The sequence below is a fragment of the Scatophagus argus genome, chromosome 12, assembly GCF_020382885.2.
Source record: "Scatophagus argus isolate fScaArg1 chromosome 12, fScaArg1.pri, whole genome shotgun sequence".
NCBI classification, from domain to species: Eukaryota; Metazoa; Chordata; class Actinopteri; family Scatophagidae; genus Scatophagus; species Scatophagus argus.
Genome location: NC_058504.1, coordinates 5,111,484 through 5,132,872, shown reverse-complemented (window position 1 = coordinate 5,132,872; position 21,389 = coordinate 5,111,484). Strand labels below are relative to the sequence as shown.

The 21,389-nt window shown below is 41.6% G+C and overlaps 1 protein-coding gene and 1 long non-coding RNA gene across 2 annotated transcripts; both read left to right on the top strand.

Moving 5' to 3' along the window:
• The first annotated feature begins 565 nt into the window (after positions 1-565).
• Positions 566-16,505, top strand: elovl6 (ELOVL fatty acid elongase 6). Its single transcript, XM_046406713.1, has 4 exons — positions 566-824; positions 12,009-12,140; positions 13,633-13,784; positions 14,394-16,505. The coding sequence occupies exons 1-4, from the start codon at positions 742-744 to the stop codon at positions 14,834-14,836; spliced, it is 810 nt and encodes a 269-aa protein (XP_046262669.1). The 5' UTR covers positions 566-741; the 3' UTR covers positions 14,837-16,505.
• Positions 16,506-19,066: 2,561 nt separating this feature from the next.
• LOC124068586 lies at positions 19,067-21,331 on the top strand. Its single transcript, XR_006844943.1, has 4 exons — positions 19,067-19,223; positions 19,462-19,569; positions 19,671-19,747; positions 20,933-21,331. It is a non-coding gene; the product is annotated as an uncharacterized LOC124068586 (long non-coding RNA).
• The last annotated feature ends 58 nt before the right edge of the window (positions 21,332-21,389 follow it).

The window sequence follows — 21,389 nt, the reverse complement described above, 5'->3', positions numbered from 1 at the left end:
TCACATCTAGTGCAAAAAATATGATACATTGCTTTATATTAATGTACGTATAACGTTTTAAAGCAAAACTGTGAAATAAGGGATATGGCTTCCAAATCAGGCTCAACCTTCTTATCCGTGGGTAATCTCTTTGTCTCCGTCTCCCTTTCTTTTACAAATCAATACATTTAAATTATTTGCATGCATTTTCAAAACTCCAATTGAGATGACTGCAATTGGGGGCAGCCGTGGCCTAGAGGTTGGAGAAGCGGCTTGTGATCGGAGGGTCACCGGTTCGATTCCCCCACCGGACAGGGTGGATGTGGGGTACTGGGTGTGATGGAGTGATTAATGCGAATTAGCCGTCTGATGTGCCCTTGAGCAAGGCACTTAACCCCCCAATATGCTGTGTGTGTTTCATGTAATTTGCCGGATGTTGCATGTGTGTGTTCAGCTAAGGATGCAGAAGCATATGTAAAAATAAATATACTGTCAATAACACTGCACAGTGCCGAATTCAGAGACGAGCAACACAGCCAGCGTTAGGACCCAGAGTGCATCTCGCTGAGGAAGAGGGCGTAGGCTCGGTCAGCCGGTAGAGGATGAAGGTTCCGCGATTGCTGTGCTGCCCGCGCACAACCGCGAGGTCCTGAGAGCGGCGCGAGCGATGCGAGTCGAGGGCTGCGAGGAAACAGACTAAATCGAGACACCACGGCCGAGTATCGTCCTGTTTCAGCAGTGTGACGGAGAAACGCAGTAAGCATGTCGGTGCTAGCTCTGCAAGAGTACGAATTCGAGAGACAGTTCAACGAGGACGAAGCCATTCGATGGATGCAGGAGAACTGGTAAGGCGACTAGTTTTAAACCCCACACCACAGCAAACCTTTGTCACTGCAAATTCAGCGCGCGTTTGTACGTGCCAAATGCGAACTGGAGGCTGTAGCGGCGCACATGCATCAGCCTCGCTCATCGAGATTAAACCTCGCCGTGTCCTGTTATATCAGGCTCTATGTCCTCATCCGCAAAATGCTGTCCGGGCTTCGTGAAATTCACGCAGGCCTTTGACCGATGCTCGGTCACACTTTACTACATGGCTCAGCGCTGTTGCATTGTGCATCTTTTGTCCTTGATTCCCTGTGATTTGTCCCCCTGGTACCAGTTACGGCGTTATTATTGCAAAGGTCAGCCATGGCTCCAGGTGCCTCATCCATCCATCCATCCAGACAGTGACTGGCCCAGTAGCATAGCGACCCAAGGTGGGCCGTGATCTGGTAAACTACACCCCGTCAGTCATGCCACCTCTCCGGAGGTGGTCCTACCGCTGTTTCAGGACAAGCAGAGGGGCTGAACACGCATTTTGAAAGACTGCAGATGTTGTGCTGTACAGGACAATGAAAAAGCAACATACTGCACGTTGATGTACTTTTGATACCAGCTGACAAATAGTCAACTATCAGGAGGAAAAAAGAGAAAAGTGGCCTGCATGAGCCCCAAGGTGAAGGTGATGTTTTCTGACAGCTTGGTTTGTCCAGCCAATCCACACATTGGAGTGATTGGAATTTGAGAATGTTTGGTGTTTTCTGTTTTCAGAATGATAATAGTCATGACATTTCAGTTTCACCTCTTAACATTGGAGTTTCTTTTGGTAAAAGAAGGACTTGACTGACTTATATTTGATGAAATTAGTAAACAAGTTCCATCAGAGTAACCTGCAGTGTGTGTCATGAAACCTCAGAATAGCAGAGGACTTCAGTTTAACATCTTGTCAATGTTTGCCCAGGGCAGAGCATCTGCGACATTATCTGAGACTGAGATTTCACAGTTGCGGCGGGAGTTAAGGAAATATTGCTTTGTGATTGTGCATTGGTGAGTTTTATATGTAGGTCATGTGCAGGTCCAGTCCAACTGCCCATTGCACAATCTCACTGAAGGGTCATTATTGTCCAGGTCCATGCCAGCTTGAGCAAGAGATACTTCTAAGCAGAACAAAATGAGTCATGTGTAAAGTTAGTTTAAGCTTCGTTAAGCATTCAGTGGCACTGGCTTTGTAAAAAAAAAACAAAAATTGCAGCACGCGGTGAGCAGGAGGCATTCACCTGGCTTCCCCTGTCACCTGGCTTCGAACTGCCTGTAGGAAAGAGTCACATTTAGCATTTTTCTTTCTTTTTTTTTTGTTCCACCCAGGTTTTAACACAGTTATGTTCTTGCTCACTGAAATGAAGTGAGAGGGAGAGGGAGAGCATGGGTGCAGTGTGTAGGAGCTGTCCTTGCAATGGTACTGACAGCCGACCAATAACGTTCATCTTCTGATGTCTGCTGACAGAGCATTAGCCAATCACATCACAGCTGATCTGTGCTGACTCCTCTGTAGCAGAGGATGTCAGACCGGGCTTGTGCACATGGCTGATCGAGGCAACAACCCCAGAAAATGGAATTTGATAGCTTGTTTATTATCTTCGTAAGGTGCTGGGAGCAACTAAGTGTGACATGTTTTTATGAGTTAAGGCTCAGACCGAGAAAGAAAAAAAACTGTTTGTTCAGCAGGACCCTTAAATTGCCTTTTCACAAGTAATGACATTAATCATGGACCTGCATGCCACACCTTTATTTATACATTTATCGTGGGTTAAGGCACCTTACAGAGCAGAGTTCTGAGGTGGCCTCAGTCAAGTGCACATGCCAGTTCAATTAGTTTTTGGTTGACAGATGGTCACTTAGCGCTACGTTTGTGTCTGTGAAATCTGAAGTCTGTTTTTTGCATATTATTTAAATAAAAATAAGAAACCAAATATGCAGTTTATGGCAGATTTAGGCTGCAGTAGACAGTATGTTGTAATAAGTGGCGACATATTTTGTGAATGAATTAATTCATGTTATCAGCAGGGCCTGTTTATACACCCTGAAGCGTAGGTCCAACCCATCACATTGTGAACGCTGTACATGTGTGCTGATGGAGGCCAAAGTTCACTGCTGAGCTCCACACCCGATCAGTTATGTCACATCAGGTGATTTATGTCCAGTCACTGATAAAAATATCTACTGTTGGAGCTGCATATTGGAATGAATATGATACATATCACAAAGGTTATGAATAAATATTATGTATTGCAGTGCTGTTAGCAGGACGATATGTTGCTTCATAGATCACTGACTGGTTTTAGGCCAGAGTTGCATCATGCATCTAAAGCAATGGCTCAGCTTTCGGCATTGTAAGTGAACAATTTCCTGTTTTCAGTGGACACGCCTTATTAAGTCTGAATTGGAAAAAAGAAACAATTCTAATGTGAAAAATGCTGTTGGCAGTTGGATTTATGTGTAACCCATGTAAGGTTTTGAAACATTCGTCTGTCACTATGGAGGCCAAGTTGGCCCCCACTCATGGAGTGTTTGGGTTGATAAATGATGATCAAGAAAACTTCAGAACTCAAATTTAAGACAAATTCATGTGTTCTTTATGTATGGATGTCACAAAGAGCTCTTATTCTGAAATCTAACTCTTACATTTCTGCCATAATTGTAATTGTTAAAAGTGAGCGATGTGTTGCTTGTGTAAAAGCATGTAAGCATGACCAGCATAAGCAGGACTGATTCAAGTAAATCAAACCAGCTGCTCCTCCAACCTCTAAACCACGGCTCTCCCCCAACTTAATGTTTACAGTGTGCCACAGTGTTACAGTGTTACAGTAAATGCTTATTTCACAGAACTGATCTTAGCGAGGTCCATTGCAATTATTTAATCTTTTATTATCACTATTAAAAGAGTAAAAACTTCCGTCTTCTGTATTTCCAACATAATTTGTTAATGAGCTGTTGAATGAATCAGAAATCATTTAGCTTTGTTTGGCAGATGTTCTTACGCCATCATGTGTTGTTGTGTTGATGCATCCAATTCATTTACTATTCTCAGTGTAGCCTGAGGTGCTTTCACTTTTCATCACTTTTAGAGGTGGTGCAAGGCAAAGTAAGATATTTTTAAAAGGGATTTTTCTGCACAGACTGAGCTCCTACTTGAAGTAATATATGTTTTCAAGACCCTGTGAGTAACTACTGTAATGTGATGTATACATGCCGTTGTTTTGCAGTGATAAATGGAGACTGGTACCCTGATCTAATGTGTTCCCTTGGGACTTGCAGCAAACAGCTCAGCATTGTGAAGCAAAGGCAATTAAACCGCTGGTTGAGAGGAAGAGGAAGGAGTGAGCATTGATGCTGTTTTTAATGACAACATGAGCTACATCCTCTTTACCTGCCATAACAAAGATTATAAATGTACTATGAACACATGAGGTTATATGTAGTGAGCATCTTATTTTCCACAGCACAAATATTAATTGTGCCAACTCAGAGTAGTCAGGGATTGTAACAAACAATGCTGTGGTTATGTTTGGGCTGTAGCCATTAGAATTAAAACATCTGGCATGTTGCTTCATAAAGATGGAGACTTGAGTCAAATAGCAACCCCACTGTGTCCCTGCAGACCTGCTTATATCTCGCAGTTCTAACAAGCCAGTTAATATAACAGGGTGACTGCTCACTGTGTGACATGGTGGCAAAGGTTATTCTAAATAATCAACGTAAAATGATCTCCGTATACCAATCAGGCTGAGCATCACGGATTTGTGGAGTTGTTTTCCTCCTATAGTAATGCATTGGTGTCATCCTGTGTGGTGCACAAAATCTGCTGCAGTTCAAAGTTTCTATGCTATTTAATAAGGTTGCCGTGTTTTGCATACATTGTTTTTTTGCGTTGCTTACGGTCCAAAAGAGAGCTGTTATACGCACATCTTCAACCTGCTGAATCGTGCTGTGCGCTCACGGACATCATCATTCCTCATTACCATGCAGGTTGCTTGGAATGTGTGTTCTCTGCTTTCAAAAAGCCTCAGGGGTGCGTAGGATCCCTGAGGCTTTCTGCACTTTTGATGGCTCTCAGGTGGACTGATAACGAGGGAGTCTGAGGATGATGCAGTGAGAATGAACAATGAGATGCTTTTCTCTGCTGTGTGATGTTTATTCCAGCTGTTAATATGATTCAGCAGCTCTTCTCTTCCTACCCTCACATTTTAAATACTGTTGGTGGCCAAAATGAAATTGTTTATAGTCTAAAACATTATGAGGAAGGAGAATCCTGCTTTGTTCAAATAGAGGCGTTGCATTCGACTCACCAGGACTCACCAGTTGCTTTCTGTTTCAGAAGTATCGCAGCTCTTTCAAGGTCAGGTTCCAATGGTACTTGATGAGCTGAGGAGATAAGTCTCTTCCTTCCCAGTCTCATGTTACTATTAATTCCAAGAGGAGTCCATGCTATTTTATCTGAGTTCCTGGATAGAGGAGTCTTAAAGTTGGCATTAGAGTATCATTTCAGTGGTTGTTGCATAGCTTTTTGTCATTCTATTTTAATAGATTTGATTAAGTAACAATTCTAATTTGACTTTCTTTTCATCTTAGGAATATGGTTGACAGTCTTCTCTATGGTGGCTTACGCTGAACAGAAACAATGGGATAATACATTTTTAGTTGTCAGCATTATAGGCAGGCAGCTAACGAGATGCATAATTCAAAGCCACAGTGCAGAAGATGTGAGAGAGGTGGTGATGGTTAATGAGAGCCATTTCAAAATGTTTATTGATGCTGTATGATGTTTATTCCCTGTTGCTTAGATTTATATTATTTCCTGTGCCCTGCATTTAATGCATAGTTTACCATACAAATGATAGAAGTTATTTCTGTATTTTGTGACCAAATGTGACAACTCCAAAACCTAATCAGATGAGAGAAAATTATTATTTTGCTAAATGAAGAAAAGAAATCATTATTTTCCAGTGCAAGTGTCAGTTCGGCAAGCTGCTGCCATTTTAATGCTGATCATTTCCGACCGTGTTAACCCGGAGTCCACCCCAGGCTTGATTTCCATGGCTGCTCTCCTTCTCACGACTGGCGAGGCCAGAGATGAAGATGCAGGCTGGCTTCTCAGAAATGGAGGCCTGCCTGGAGTGGTGCCGCACTCTGGTTTCATTTTCACTTTTCATCAGGCTGTCGAGGAAGCTCAGTGTGCTGTCGATTTGTATTTTTTTTTAATGCATTAAGTCAGTCTCAGTTGAAATGAACCAGTTAATATGTCGACCCTCACAAATGAGTAGACCACATTCAGCAGTTCAACAAGTCACCGTTTTCCAAGTAACTGGTTTTGTGTGAGTTAGTCTTTTGGCATCTGAAAAAAATATTAAATTCATTCAAGAGCTGCATAAATGATCCAGAGCAGTTGGGAGCCGTGGCCTAGAGGTTGGAGAAGCGGCTTGTGATCAGAAGGTCGCCGGTTTGACCGGACGGGCAAGAAAAATTTGAGTGTGGTGGAGTGATTAATGAGAAAAATGCAGTAGTTATTTTCCTCTCTACCTTCGTCAGATATTGCTGCAGCTGTGCTTTCATAGGCACATTATCTCCTGAACTTTTTATTCAGTGGAACAGCATGGCTTGCATGCAGTACATAATTGCATTGCTATCCTCTGCAGTTCCACAGATGTGTATTGGTCACAAACCTTCCAGTATTAAAAGATTAAAGTTAAAGTGACATATCTTGTCATTGGAGGGAACTCACTCCAACGAAATTTGTTCTCTGCATTTAACCCACCCAAGTGACGTGCACACACACACAGCAAACCCGGGGCAGTGGGCGACCGCGTGCAGCGCCCAGGGAGCAGTGGGGGTTAGGTACCTTGCTCAAGGGTACCTCAGCCATGGACACCGGGACGGGGAATCGAACCAGCGATCCACCGGTTACGGGTCCGACACCCTAACCGCTGATCCACGACTGCCCCAGTATAACTACTGTTCAGAGCACAAACCCTTTTGAAGTAGGTGGCATAGCCATCCCTTATTTGTTATGAATGATACATCTGTTAGACCTGTGCTGTCAACATCACACTCCTGTGTGAGATGAGATGCTGGTTGGACAGCTTTAAGTGCAGTCTACTACAGACTGTGGTGTCTTATCAGGGTGTACAGTGTGCACAATAGAGATGCGAGCAAGGAGCACGGATTTGGTGAATACGTGTACAAGCTATTTGCCTTGCTGCTTAAAATAAACATGACTCAAGATGTTCTTTAGTGCTTAACAGGCTGAAATAATAAAAGTCCTTGTCTTTTTCCTGAAGAGATACCCCTGTGATGTGGCCCAGCAGATGCAGAATGAACTAAACAAATGAGTGGTGGAGTCTTACAAGTCTAGTTGTTTTAAAGTCTTACTGCGTGAAGTAACAAAGGTGTGTGTGTTAGTGTTAGTGTTACTAACTGGATTATATCTGGGTGCTTCCTGGATGGCAGATTATTCTGTAATAGCTGGGTCTTACTGACAGCACCTCTTGGTCTTAAGTTGCTCCTCCTACACTTTGGCACAGTAGCTCTGATTGCCTTTTTGCTATTGTTCAGGGCATCAGTGCCAGGAAACGGAGTTACACACCCTAAACTAAACAGAGTCGCTTTGTGTGTGCATATGCACACATACATACACACATCTTATTGTGCATACCAATTGCACATGCATACTTGACACTGTAAACACACACTCTTCTGAAACACTGGCTCACTGGTAGATTTGTGCAGACTCATCCTCAGACTGCAGACTCAGGATTACGTAATGGTTGAAATCTCCTGGACCTGCTAATACAGATTCAAGTTCTACAGCAGGTTACCCAGGGGCTTTATACAACACTGTGGGGGAGGGGAAGCTTACTGTATTGTCAATTGGGGTCTGATGCTTTTGCCCAGTGGGATTTGTCTGGATATCTTTTTTGAAATTTTAATCTAGAAATTTTAATTTAAACAACATTGTTAGGAGGACTTTTTAGTCTGGCTGCAGTAGCACAAGGCAGCACTAGAGTTTTGGTTCCTTAGCTTTTTTGTGCTCTTTTCTCTGTCAGATATGAACACCTTTTTAGGATGTCTCAAATATTTAATAAGATTTGTTGACAGCACAAGCTGTGACAACACCCAGCACCTCACCCAACAATCACACATGAGACAAAAAGACTACAGATGCCTGACTGATTAGCTCTTGCATATTGTCCTGGTTGCACATACTCATCATAGACTCATAAACTGGAGCTTCTCTCATAAGCTAAAACTAAAACACAACACAACACAACATAACACAACACAATAAGGACCATCTGATTTATGACACAAGTACATAGAGAATATGATGTAGATTGAGTTCTCTGTAGCAAACATCAGTGTAAGAATTCAGTATTTGAAGCCACTGCTGCTGACTGTTATGTGGAGGAAATCTCAGCTGGAGGAAAGCAGCTGATTTCCAACCTTGAAGCAAAGCAGGAAATCTCTGCTGATTCTGTTAGTACTCCATGCTGATTCTCCCCAAAAGAGCTCTGACGTTGTGGTTTTTCACTGTGCTGCCCTGGCCCACTTTGACAAACGGCAGAGTCGAGTCTCTTGTCATACCACTCTGATATAGCGTCCTGTGTAGACATAAGTCAGGATCAGAAGCTTCTGCATGAAGCTTTCTTTTTATTAATGTTGTTATTGTGAGTCTTATAATTTCATGAGTTTCTTCGATCTGTTGATGTTTTGGCGTCAGAGATGTAAAGCATCATGTCAGTTTTGCCACGCCATTAGTTGTTTTGCAGTGAACTAAAAGAGGATGGGAGTAAAATGATGCTCCTGCGCCATATTTTTCTTAGCTCCCGGCCTTCAGTGTAACATAACAAAGACAGTTTTATATCATGATCAACCTTAAAGGCATCCACAATCATATTATCATGTTATTAGTTAAATTGTACAAATTGTGATATTTGATATTCTCTTACGTCTTTTCCAAACATCACATAACATTATTGACTAGCAGATCTGTGCTCTGTGAACATATTAATAAAGTGATGTATTCATCTAGGTGGCTGTGCTGGTTGGACACATTACTTCACGTGGTTTTCTCTTATTTTTTGCAGTTATTGTCTACATATAGCTTGAAGTACTAATTCCTGGGTGAGTCTGAATCCTGCAGGTCAGGAGTAGAGATGTAGAGGCACTGGGGTGCATGAAGGGATGATGTGATTTCACACTGATGTCTCAGCAGATTCCTGTGACTGCAGACAGGCCATGGCTGCAGCCGGCACTTAAGCAAGCACCATCAGCAGCACCATCTCCAACAGCCCCTCAGCCTTGACAATGCCTTTGAATTTCTTTCTTTTTTTTTTCCATCTGAAAACAGTGTTATCCCTTCTCTACACATGCTTTAGTAGGCCATGCGCATCTGACCCTTTGGCTTAGGTGCCTGGGCTGGCTAATAAAATGCATCGTAATAATCATGGCGTTGTATTTGGTGTAAGTAGTCCTTGTCCTAATATTGGCTTATATGCAGTATTACATGTTAGACCAGTTGAGAATTGCTATGCTGAATCGCACAGTAATTTTAAAACAGTCCCACAAGTGGTCATAGTTCACACAAATTTCAGCAAGTCTCTTTGAGCCTAGATGCAAGACATAGATGAGGGTAGTTATCAGGGTCAAATGATAGAATAATCAATGAGCACTCTGAAGAGTTGCAGCACATGTTTTAAAGTTTTACTTAAGTAGGAGAGTGTAGTATTTTGGTGGAAATATTCCTAATTATGTCTCATTAGTGTCCAGTGACCTGAAACTGTTTCCTTAGAATGAGGTTCTTAAGTCTTCAGAGGGAGAGGGTCCTCTCTGAACAATAAAGATGTTACTGAAAAATTTCCAGAAGATTGATTTTTTTTTTTTTTTCCTACTTGCTGCACTCAAAAAGGAAATATAAACTGCACAGGACATAATCGCAGCTTAGGGCTTATATCACCCTGCCCTTTGACCTTCCAGCCTGGACAGCAGTACGCTGAAGGGCAGTGCTGAGAGTCCTGCTCCTCTCCAGCCCTCCAGGCCTCCGTACAGTATGTAGGCCACTGTGCTTTCTGCGTTGTCTTGTTCTCCCCTCCTCCTCCTGTGCGGTCGAGAAAAAGTGACGTCATTCTGCAGTCCAACTCGCTTGTCATTCTGTGAAAGCAGCTCCTTTTGACTTTGACTGGACTGCATTGTCCTTTGTTCTGTGGAGGTGGCCTAAATCACTTTGTGGGCTTCCTGCAAGAAGAGGAAGGTGGCCTCCTTCATTCTCTGAATTCTGACACACAGTGAAGTCCTTTGTTTTGGACAGCTCACTCTGTCATCGCACTGTGTTCATGTCTTCATTGACTTTCCTTGTTGGTTATTGTTATGACAGCAGTAGTTTCAGCTTCACTTCCTGAGCATCACTTTGTTTCCAGCAAGGAAAGGTGAAAGAAAATAGGGAGTTCCTTCAATGCGTGTGATCCTGATGTAAGGGAAGTAATTTTTTCACATTTGGCCCAAATGTCCACTCAAAGAGATTTTGGTGGTCAGAGGACACTTTGACCCAACAAAACACAATTTTAGCAATATTACAAACTAAGACCTTAAGTAAACATCACTTTGATGCAGATTTAACAATAAGGGTTGCAGAATAACAAAAAACGTCCCTGTTATATATTGTCAATTGCCTATCACACAGCCACATCTCTTCATTTTTTTTAAGCGGCTCCCTTGCCTGGATACACACCTGACCAGCAAAACCAAGTGCTGTGCTGTGCTGAAGCTGCAAAAACAGAACAGGATGGATTGGTGTTTGAGGGTTGCATGTGTCACAGTTCTGTGAGATGTGTTTGTGTTTGTAGTGTGTGAGCTGTGCACCAGTATACTAATGCGCTACTGTGCAGTACTGTGTAATACTTAACACATTTGACCTTGAATTGATAGTTCTGTCTAGAAGTTTAACTTGACTTGTGTGCAGTACAGTACTACACACTTAAGGCTTAAATTACCATAAATCTTCTCAGTCCTTTCCACTGAGTAATACATTTCAATTTGGTGATTAATTTCAATGTTATGTTCTCTTTATATAACCTCGAAACAGCAGCGCAGAAACAACATCACTGAAGTGGAGCTTGCGCTGGTATGATGCAAGTCATCTTCCCAAGGGCTATTGGTCCCAGAGCTCCCAGAATGCCTCATTATTGATGCGTTTGCACGGGCCTCTGGGAGCGTACCTGTGGTTTTTCCCTTAATAATCTTTTTTTTCAGTGGTGTTGCTGTATATTTTTCGTCAGTCCTGCACCATTGCCACCTGAGCCTTACCTTCCTAAATTTATTTTTCCCAACTTTTTTGGCTAATGCTGCTCCAGACTATTACTTTGTTCCCTGTCCAATAGACCAAACAGTGGACAAAGCTGCACCCGCTTTAGGCAGCATGCCTCAGTCTTCTGTTGTTCCTGTTCAGCATCCGGTCTGTCAAGTCAGACCACCTGCGCTTTGGAATTGTGCTGAGGGCTGGGAAAAGCTTTTTCTTTAGATTCAGTTGGGCCAGGTGGTGCTACAGCTCAAGTCCTCCACCTCATGTGGGCCAGCAGTGATATCTGTAAACTGAAAGCTAAGCAGTTAGTAGCAGTTGGAGCTGGATCAAGTCATTAAATCATTACTTCAGATGTTGCTTGTGAAGTCAGTGTAGATACTAAGTGTGTTCTGTGTGCCGTGCTGGTAGAGGAGTGGATGGGAAGGCAGACGTCTGGTTTTCATTTCTCTTTAAACCTAGAAATTTTGAGAGGACGTGAGTGATACCTGCTATCCCTTTAGTAGCTGCTGTTAAAATGCTTTTTATCAAGGTACATAAGAGAAAACTGCCTTTTGAAAAAATGCTATTAGGTGTCATGATTTTGTGATGTGTGTAAAGTTTATGGTTACAAAATGCAGTGATGCAGACTTCTGTCTCATCTTTATATATTAGTCTGCTGTTTTTGAAGACAGTTATTGAAGGAAATCTGTTAAGCAGCTAACTACAAGCTGCTTTGTATTTACAGTATGTGACTGTATGACTAGTAAGCAACGCTTGCTGGCAAAGATATATAGAACATAACCAGCACATTAACCTTTACACATAAAAGCAACAAAAAAGAAAGGTTCATGCTAATCTTTTTGCTTTTTTGTGTTTACAGGAAGAAGTCCTTTCTCTTCTCTGCACTCTACGCTGCCTTTATCCTCGGAGGGCGCCATGTCATGAAACAGAGGGAGAAGTTTGAGTTGAGGAAACCACTGGTGCTTTGGTCCCTGACACTTGCTGTATTCAGGTGAGAAAGCATTAACATTTCTAAAACGAAGACTGGCATTTATTCAGACGTGCTGGTGGTTTAATCAGTTATTGGACTAAATAAATTACGTTGTTCTGTTTCTCGAGTGGCATTTGCATGTGCATTAGTGCAGATTGACTTTACATACACTTCACTCGTGCTGGTCCTTCCCTGCAGTTAGGGCTGAGTAGCAATCAAAAATTTTCGATACCAGTTCCTGAACGATACTTTTTCCAATACCAATTTTATAATATATGTAAAAGAAACTTACATTACAGTACAAATCTTGAGTTTTATTTTTCAGCTTTGGTATTTTTCTACTCCAAGCAATTTTCTTACAGAAAAAATAAAAACAAATAATTTTCAGTGCAAAAGCACAGTTGCAAGCAAGTGACAGGTCAGTGTCTAATAATCCCACACACCAGGCCGTCCTCAGTACTCTTGGATGAAGCGGAGTCCAGTGGTGGAGAATTTGAATCAGACCGCTCGGGCTTTGTAGTGTCCACAGGTTGACTTTGATGCTGAGAGGAGGAAGGCTGCGGTCCGCTCTTCTTGCAGTCAAACACGGAGCAACTTTCTGCTCTGAAATTGATTCTGTGCACGGTCAGGTGCTTCATCAAATTAGTCGTGTTGCCAGCCTTAGCAACGATGACTTTCTTGCGTATTGCATCGCGCTCTTTTGGCATCAATCTTGCTAAAATGGAGCCACACTTTTGACCTCGGTGGCATTTTTTTAACCGGTTCGACGACGCGCACACACACACACACACACACACACACACACACACACACACAAACACACAACTACATGCCACAATCACGTGTAACGTTACAGCCAATCGCCGACAGCATGATCAGGTCTTGATCACGTGATTAACCTCTGGGTACCGAAACGTGGCATCGAAAGATGAGGCGTATTTTGATACTCTGTACTACCGAAGCATTTCGGTCGGTGCCATAAAAGAACCGAAGCTCAGCCCTTCCTGCAATCCTCCTAGTTTGTGCAGTTGGTCCGAGTGGGAAATAATTGTGTGCTTAAAATGTGCCAGTATTTGTTTGTTTTAATTAGTAGTTTGGGTTTTATGTTGGTATAAATACAATTTGTAATCACTTTTGTTATCTTGTCTCTATAGTGTGTCTTTGTCAAAATTGCAGCATGCATTTGTCACAACAGGCACTTCTGGCAACAGAGGCCAGCAGATAATTGTCAAGGGCCATGGGATCTCTTTACACAAACAGTACATAGTGCGTGGCATTTCAAACCGTCGTAAATGTCCTTTACTTCACTTCTGTGATGGTGCTTGGAAAAAAAAAAATAAACAAAATAGATGATTTGTATCTGCTAATAAGTGCTGCCTGTTTTAACATGTCATTAAAGCTGCAGCTGATGCTGATATACATTGACTTCACATGGCCATCATAGTAATGAAATTGACAGACATTTTCCCCACTTTGATGATTTCTTATGTGTTTTGTCTCTCTGTCCCTGAAGTATATTTGGTGCCATCCGTACTGGGAGTTACATGACTTACATCCTGATGACAAAAGGGCTTAAACAGTCAGTTTGTGACCAGAGCTTTTACAACGGGCCTGTCAGCAAGTTCTGGGCATACGCCTTTGTCCTTAGTAAAGCACCAGAACTGGGTAAGTTGAGGCCTTTTTTTTATGTCATGTCTCATATCGTCTGTGTCTGGCTATTCCATACTGTTTCCCATAAACATTTTCCCAAAGTAAAGTAACATGATACCAAGACATAATGAGACATAATATTTAAAAAAATCCGAAGCCTGGCAACACATTTTTAAAGAATATTTCAGACAGACTTGTAGATAAACAGTTTTTTTTCCCTCAAGTGTTTTCTTGTTTCTTGTCTGCATTTACAGTAACTGTACTGGTTTATTGTTATGTAATGTGTACAATGTTAGCATTATAAATTGTAATGCAGTTAATACAGCTGTCGCTGTCACCCTTGTTTCTGTTGATTATTTATTTGCCAGCCTGTAAAGTTGTTCCAAACATCAACAACGCTACTCTTTGTGCCAGCAATTTTATGTGCAGCTCATTTAGCCAATATTTTCTCTAAATCTGAGAGCAACTTGAATAACGGCCAGCGAATTTAATAGTCAGTGGTAATGATGTTCCCTTTCCTCTGTGTTCCTGCACCCCCCTTTATCCCCCTTCTCTTTTTCCCCCTCCTCTCCATGCTCTCCCCTCATCTCTTGAACAATTCAACTTCATCTATCGTACCTGCAGGTGACACTCTCTTCATTGTCCTGAGGAAACAGAAGCTCATCTTCCTCCACTGGTATCACCATATCACCGTTCTGCTCTACTCCTGGTACTCCTACAAAGACATGGTGGCCGGTGGCGGATGGTTCATGACCATGAACTACTTGGTCCACGCCGTCATGTACTCTTACTATGCCTTGCGGGCGGCTGGCTTCAAGGTGTCGCGCAAGTTTGCCATGTTCATCACACTGACCCAGATCACCCAGATGCTGATGGGCTGTGTGGTCAACTACTTGGTGTACTCGTGGATGCAGCAGGGCCAGGAGTGTCCATCCCACATGCAGAACATTGTGTGGTCTTCCCTCATGTACCTCAGCTACTTTGTGCTCTTTGTCCAGTTCTTCATCGAGGCCTATTTCGGCAAGTCCAAATCAACAGCCACAGCTGTCACCAAGAAGAGCGAGTAAGCACATGCCATAAGTATGGGAAGAAGGGAGATAATGAAGAAAAGGGGAGTCGGAAATGTCGAGCAGAAACCAGTGACTTGAGAGAATCTGTTAGTGAGGGTAAGGGTTCTTGGAATGAAATATGGATGATTGAGTCTTGTCAGGGGGAGTGGGGGTGGGATGGGACAGGGGTGGGAGGGTCAAGAGGATGGCAGGTGTTTGTGCTTAACATTAATATTAATGTGCAGATCTAAAATGTCTCAACGGAGGTGACGTCTCCCTTGAGGGATGCTGAAGAAGCAACGCCGCCATGATCAGGAGCCATCACAAGTTGTCCGCCTGAAAGTTAAAGGCCCTTTATGAATTCACCATGAATAATTTTTAAAACCTAGAATATAACAAAAGGAGAAAATCACCAGATTGAAACAAATACATTTGCCACAAGCATATGTTTACTTGATATTAAAAAAGAATATTAATCTGTATCATTGTGCAAAGATGTATGACGCTTCTCCACTTCTTCCAGCTGTACAAAAAATGAAGCCAAAATATCCTGGATACGAGTGCTGCCTTCTTGGGCTGGTGAGGTCTTTTAGAGCCCGAGACTGTGCGGTAGTGATCAGGGGTTGGGGTCATAGTGTTGAGTTCTTGCCCATACACCCGTCCGACTCAGTCACAAGCAAGGCCCAGATGTCATTTGTGATGTTTTTATATCATCAGATAACTAATTAAAATGAACTTATGAACTTATGTCAGTGCGATAAGAACAACCTAAAATGATGGAAACCATGTTTGGGAAATATTATTTTAATGTGCACTTTGAGTGTTTAGTTTGGCCCATCTGTCAACATTTGCGGGGAGCCGAGGGGGGAGGCAGGGGTTGGTTGAATGACCTATACTGCAACCAGCCACCAGGGGGCAATCAAGATACTTTGGCTTCAGTTTTGGTGAGTTCTCATGTTGTCCTTCTTTATACAGCGTCAGTGATCTGTACATATGAAGATGGATGGAGTCAGCATTCACTTAAGCCATCTGAGTATGTTTTTGTCTGTCTGTCGTCAGTGTTTCTTGTTTTGTTTTGATCTGTCAAAGGAAAAGTTTGAGACACTGGTGAGTGTGTGGGTAATTGACGTGAACTGACGAGGTGAACGGCACTGTTTCTTCTGTCTTAAACTGCAAAATGTGATATTTTCTCAGGTCTTAGGTTATCTCTTTCTTAATATAATATGCATATCAAGACAAAATAGGCATGAAAAAAGTATGAATGAAACTGATTAGACTGGCTTACTCAGTTGATCACACTGCTAATGGGCATGATGGGAAACAGATGCTCACAGTGCCCTGCTTCACCGCTCGTCATGACCTTGAAGAAGTTACCAACCACACTTGGAAAAATGACTTGACATTGATTTCCAAATGCTTCTCTGTGTCAAACGGCCCCTACCAGTGAAGAAAACTTTTGTGTTGGACACTGAAGGCTTAAATGGAGGACAGACATATTTATGTTTAGCAAAACAAAACAAAAAAAAAATCAAACATGCAAATTGTTCAAATCTGCTGTATTGACTTAAAAAAATAGTATGTATCCATAATGGTGTCTGTTGTGCTATTGTGCATTTGCACTGTATCAATGTCAAAAACAATTGTTGCAGAAAAACTTAACGTATGAACAAAGAGTGCAAAAATGTGACGTGTCCGTGGTGTTTATTTTTTGTTTCAGCTATGTCATCTTAATATTGCAATCCTTTTTTAAATCATCATTATTGCAAGCAGCAATATTTAGAAATGCTAAAGGGTGATTATAACTGCCAGATATCCAGTATGTCTGTTCAGCTGTTTCAGTGGGTAGGCTGTATTCTTCCATGCATGTCAGTTGATTCAGTGGCTCTTAATTTAGCAGTAATTACAAACCCTTAGGCTGCATATGAGCTCCTGAGCAAATCAAGGAATCACTAAGCCAGTCACTAAGCCTGTGTGTGTGTGTGTTTGTGTGTGAACACTGGATGATATTGGCTCTTGTTAAGCACAAGCAGCTGACATGAGTAATTGGCTCAGCCAATAGCCATTCCATAGGCTACTCGCTACTGGACGTGCATTCAGGTGTTCACATTCACTGGGCTCCCCCTAGAGGCAATAAAGTTTAATCACTGAGAGTAACTTCATTTTTGCAAAACTTGTTACACCGACAGATGGAGTAGAGACATTTAAAATACTTGAGAGAATGAGAAATGGTGACCTTTGCTCAAATAATCATTAAAGAAAAATGATTATGATAAATCATAGTAAATGTGTTTTTCTAAATCAAACATAACCGGTCACTTCCGGTTAATGTTTTTTTTCAGATCGTAAAGTCACGACTCGCGAATGAGTTAAATTTGATAATTGTTGTGCGTCAGTCGTAACGGACCAAACGTGTCATTCAATTGAAATAAAGATTTGAACTTTAAAAAATACAGCATTGTACTCGAACTAAAAATAAGTGTAGTAAAAGTTTTCTCAGTTTAAATATAATTTTTATTCAATTCTGACATTCTTTCAGTTTTCACTTTCGTTTATGTTTCAGTCGTTGAGGTTTTATTTTTATCAGCTGCAGCTTTATCGCTTTCACCTTCTTGTTTAACAGTTTCAAATCGTATTTTTGTTTTCAGGTTTCAGACCTTTATTTTATTTATTTATTTTTTGCTTTCTGATCTTTTGTTCACTTTCGGGTCTCATCTTTTCAGTTTCAAACCTTTGGCCCAGTGGGGGGCGTGCAATCATGAGTGACATCATCATGGACAGCATGACAAAGAAGGCTGAGGAACTTCCTCTATCACGTTGCCTTCAGGGAACATGGGTACTGTGAGAAGTACGACTCCACCCTTTCTATACACCATTTTCACATTATGGGCAGGGAAGAAACTGACGCCGTTGATAAGATTCTGTTTAGCAAGTCGTTTTAAACCAAACTTGACACCAATCACAGTATAAATAAAATAATAAAGCAATGAACTATGTCTGCTTGTGCAGTTCAACAGCCACACTTTAACGTTGGACGTTTCCCATTGTCTACAGAACGCCACAAAATATTGGTGTCGGCGCCCCCAAGACAGCAGGCAAATCTTTTGCTATGGAGCCATTCTTCCTTATTTAAGAAATTGATGGAAAATCCTGTAATACAGAAACTGAAAGTAACTTTAAGGGGTATGCGGTTTTCAGAATCTCAAACATATAAATTATGTCTGCGATGCTGCTGTGTAGTCTATGTGAAACAAGTTTTATAACAGCTGATAAATTGCCTCAGGTGACGTCAGAGGCTGCAACATTTTAATGTTAGTTTTGTGTAGTTTTTTCTTGATTTTTTTTTAAAAATATAATTAAGACAGAGAGAGGGAAGTCTGGGCAGCCCTGCTCAAGCTGCTGCCCCCGCAACCTGGTCCCGGATAAAGTGGAAGAAAATGGATGGATGGATGGATGGATGGATAATTAACCCTTACTTGAGGCCTGCATGACAAAAGCCCTCTCATTCAGTTCTGAATCAGGCCTACTTGTTTCTCCCCAGTATCTTAAACTCTCTGACTTGGGATGTTTTTCTGCTTTTTTGCATCACACTCCTGTTACTCCCACTGCTGATATTTGTGTGGGATGTCCTTTAGGTCTGGTGGTTTGCTGACTGTGTGATTGAAGTGTTCCTGGTTCTGGTTAGGGATGTTTGTTTCACATAACCAAGACAGCCCTTCAATCCACCCCTCTTCTCTACAGCATTTTCATACACTGAACTACATCTTATGAAGTTATAAAAATGCTTAGTGCTTAAAATACAGCCATACTAGCAGTTCTGTGAGGCTGCAGTTTGCTTTGACCTAAATACTGAGAGCATGCTGTCTAGTGTGTTTGCCATGTATACACCTTTAGTATGTTAGCATGCTAACATTTGCAAAGTAGCACATAACACACCTGGGTCACAGTGTGTAATTAGATAACCACAGTCATTAGGCTTTATTTTCTGGGTACTTTGGTTTATGGCAATCCATCAACCTGTTATTGAGTTATTTTAGTCTGGTCCAAAGCATCATACCAAAGCATTATACCATCCAAGGAAAGAATGGCAGCGTGTTTTCATATGGCTAGACTGTCAGTTTCTAATATGGTTGTAGACAGCCCATAATCATAACACAAATGGGGTGAAAATTGTAAGCTTTTTCAACCCTGCAGCTAGTTCAGGCAGACAACTGTAAGCTAAAATTCTACATGAGATACTCTTCTGGCTGGTGGATGTAACAAACGCGCCCTTTTTTCAAGGCGGGCTATTTAAACCAATGGTCTGGCCACTGTGGGTGTGCTGTGCTGGTGCTAGATGTGACTTCTTTCCCAGCTTGCTTCTGGGCTTTATCACTTGAAAATACTTAAGAAGGATACTATATATGAGGTAAGCACTGTTGTTTTGAGATAGCTTGCTGGAGGGTGGGTGTTTGTGCTGCACTCTGGCCAGATTTAGCAGCTCTGTTTGTAACTGATGGCCATATTAGGCACAGGCCTCAAACACACACTCCAAGCCTGAAGCTTCAAGCTTTTTCAACCTGCAAGCTAGTTCAGGCAGACAACTGTTATCTACATGAGATACTCTTCTGGCTGGTGGATGTAACAAACGCGCCCTTTTTTTCAAGGTGGGCTATTTAAACCGATGGGCTGTGCCGGTGCTATTCACAGCTCCTTTCCCGGCTTGCTTCTGGGCTTTATCACTGAAAATACTTTTGAAGAACGCTCTATACGAGGTAAGCGCTGTTGTTTTGAGAAATCTTGGTGGAGGGTGGGTGTTTGTGCTGCACTCTGGCCAGATTTAGCAGCTCTGTTTGTTAACTTTCTGCCATTTTAGGCACAGGCCTCAAACACACACTCCAATCATGAAGCTTCAAGAGTTTCACGTCTTCCGGACCTTCCAGACTCATTCAAGTAAGTTTCACTGAGGAGCAGAACATCACTGCTTTACTTCAGCAAGCTAAGTACTTGTTTGCCACTGTCTATTTTAACACTGCTGTTTGCTAAGTTGGATTTGGTTTGTCCTCTTTTAACTTCCTCAACTTTTTCTTTCAGTATCTTGTGTTTTCATTTTTTCTTTCTTACCTCCTTTCTTCTTATGCTTTCTCTTTTCTTCCTCCTGTCTGTGTTCTTCTTTGTTCTTTATTGTTCATTGTTGTTGTTCTTCTTCCTTCTTTGTCTTATTTTGAATTCTTCTGTCTGTCTTGCTTTTCTCCTCACTCTTTAACCTCCTTTCTTTGTTCTTTATTCATTCTTGTTCTTGGTTCTACTGTGTTCTTCCTTCTATGTCTACTTTTGAATCCTTCTCTCTGTCTTTTACTTCTCTCCTTACTCGTTCACCTCCTTTGTTCTTTTTCACTCTTGATTCATTGTTAGTTCTGTCTTCTTTCCTTTTCTTTTGAATTCTTCTTTCTCTCTTACTTTTCTCCCCACTCTTTAACCTCCTTTCTTCTGTGTTCTTTATTCATTCTTCTTGTTCTTCTTGGTTCTTCTGTCTAATTCTGTCTGTTTTCTTTTTGTTTCTCTCTTCTGAAGTGGATCTCTCTCTCTGTCTCTCTCTCTGTCTCTCTCTCTCTCTCTCTCTCTCTCTGTGTGTGTGTGTGTGTGTGTTATGCATGCTTATGAATCTCTTTGAAAAAGCAGAAAGACTGGATTTAGACTAGCTTATAAAGTGTCTTTTTGTGACGGTGGTCAGAATATAACTATCTTTTTTTTTTTCCTTCTTCTCCATTCTTGTGTCAATGGTAATAATAACAGAAAACACAAAAGGGTTAAAGCCCGGGCAATTCCATTCAATATAGATGCCTGCAGTCTATTGTAATGTGGTGACATACATTTGCAGCACTGCCAGCAGGTGCATTACTTTACTCTGCATTCTCCATCCTCATGTAAATCCAAGTGTGACGTGACTGATTGAATGCAGTCATCGCTGTCTTACTCACCTTCATAACAACTTCACTCCTGTCAGATGTGACCCGTTTGTCAGGTCACAGCAGGCACTTGAATTTTGAATGAGAATTTTATGAAATGAAGAATTATTCTCAAAACAAGGGGGGTTTAGATAATTAATTTTTTTTTTTTTTTTTTTTTTTTTTGAAGATAGGCAGGACACGTGCAACAAAGGGCCCTGGAATCAAACCCAGGCCATTGCAGAGGGCTCAGCTTTGTGCATGTGGGGCACATGCTGTACCAGGTGATTGACAGGGCCCCCCCAAGAAAGGGTTTTGCCTGTGAGCTACAGACTAGGCGATCTTTTTGATAGCAGTTGTTGCTGCTGCTGCTAATGCAGAAGATTATATGGATCAGTTTCGCAAGGTTGTCCATCTACTAAGTGGATTTCCTTAAACAATGTCGCCATCTGCTGGAACCAAGGCAGACCAGCGTCAAACATAAAAATGAGGATTTTTTTTTTTTTTTTTTTTTTTTTTTAGGAATAAAACTTAAAACTAAATGGCTTAAACAAATCTGTTCTCCTGGTTTTTATGTCTGCTGTTCTGGTGTGTGCCTTTAATAATTCCCATGCTTGAATTCTTTTTGTGTTTACAGTTGACGATGC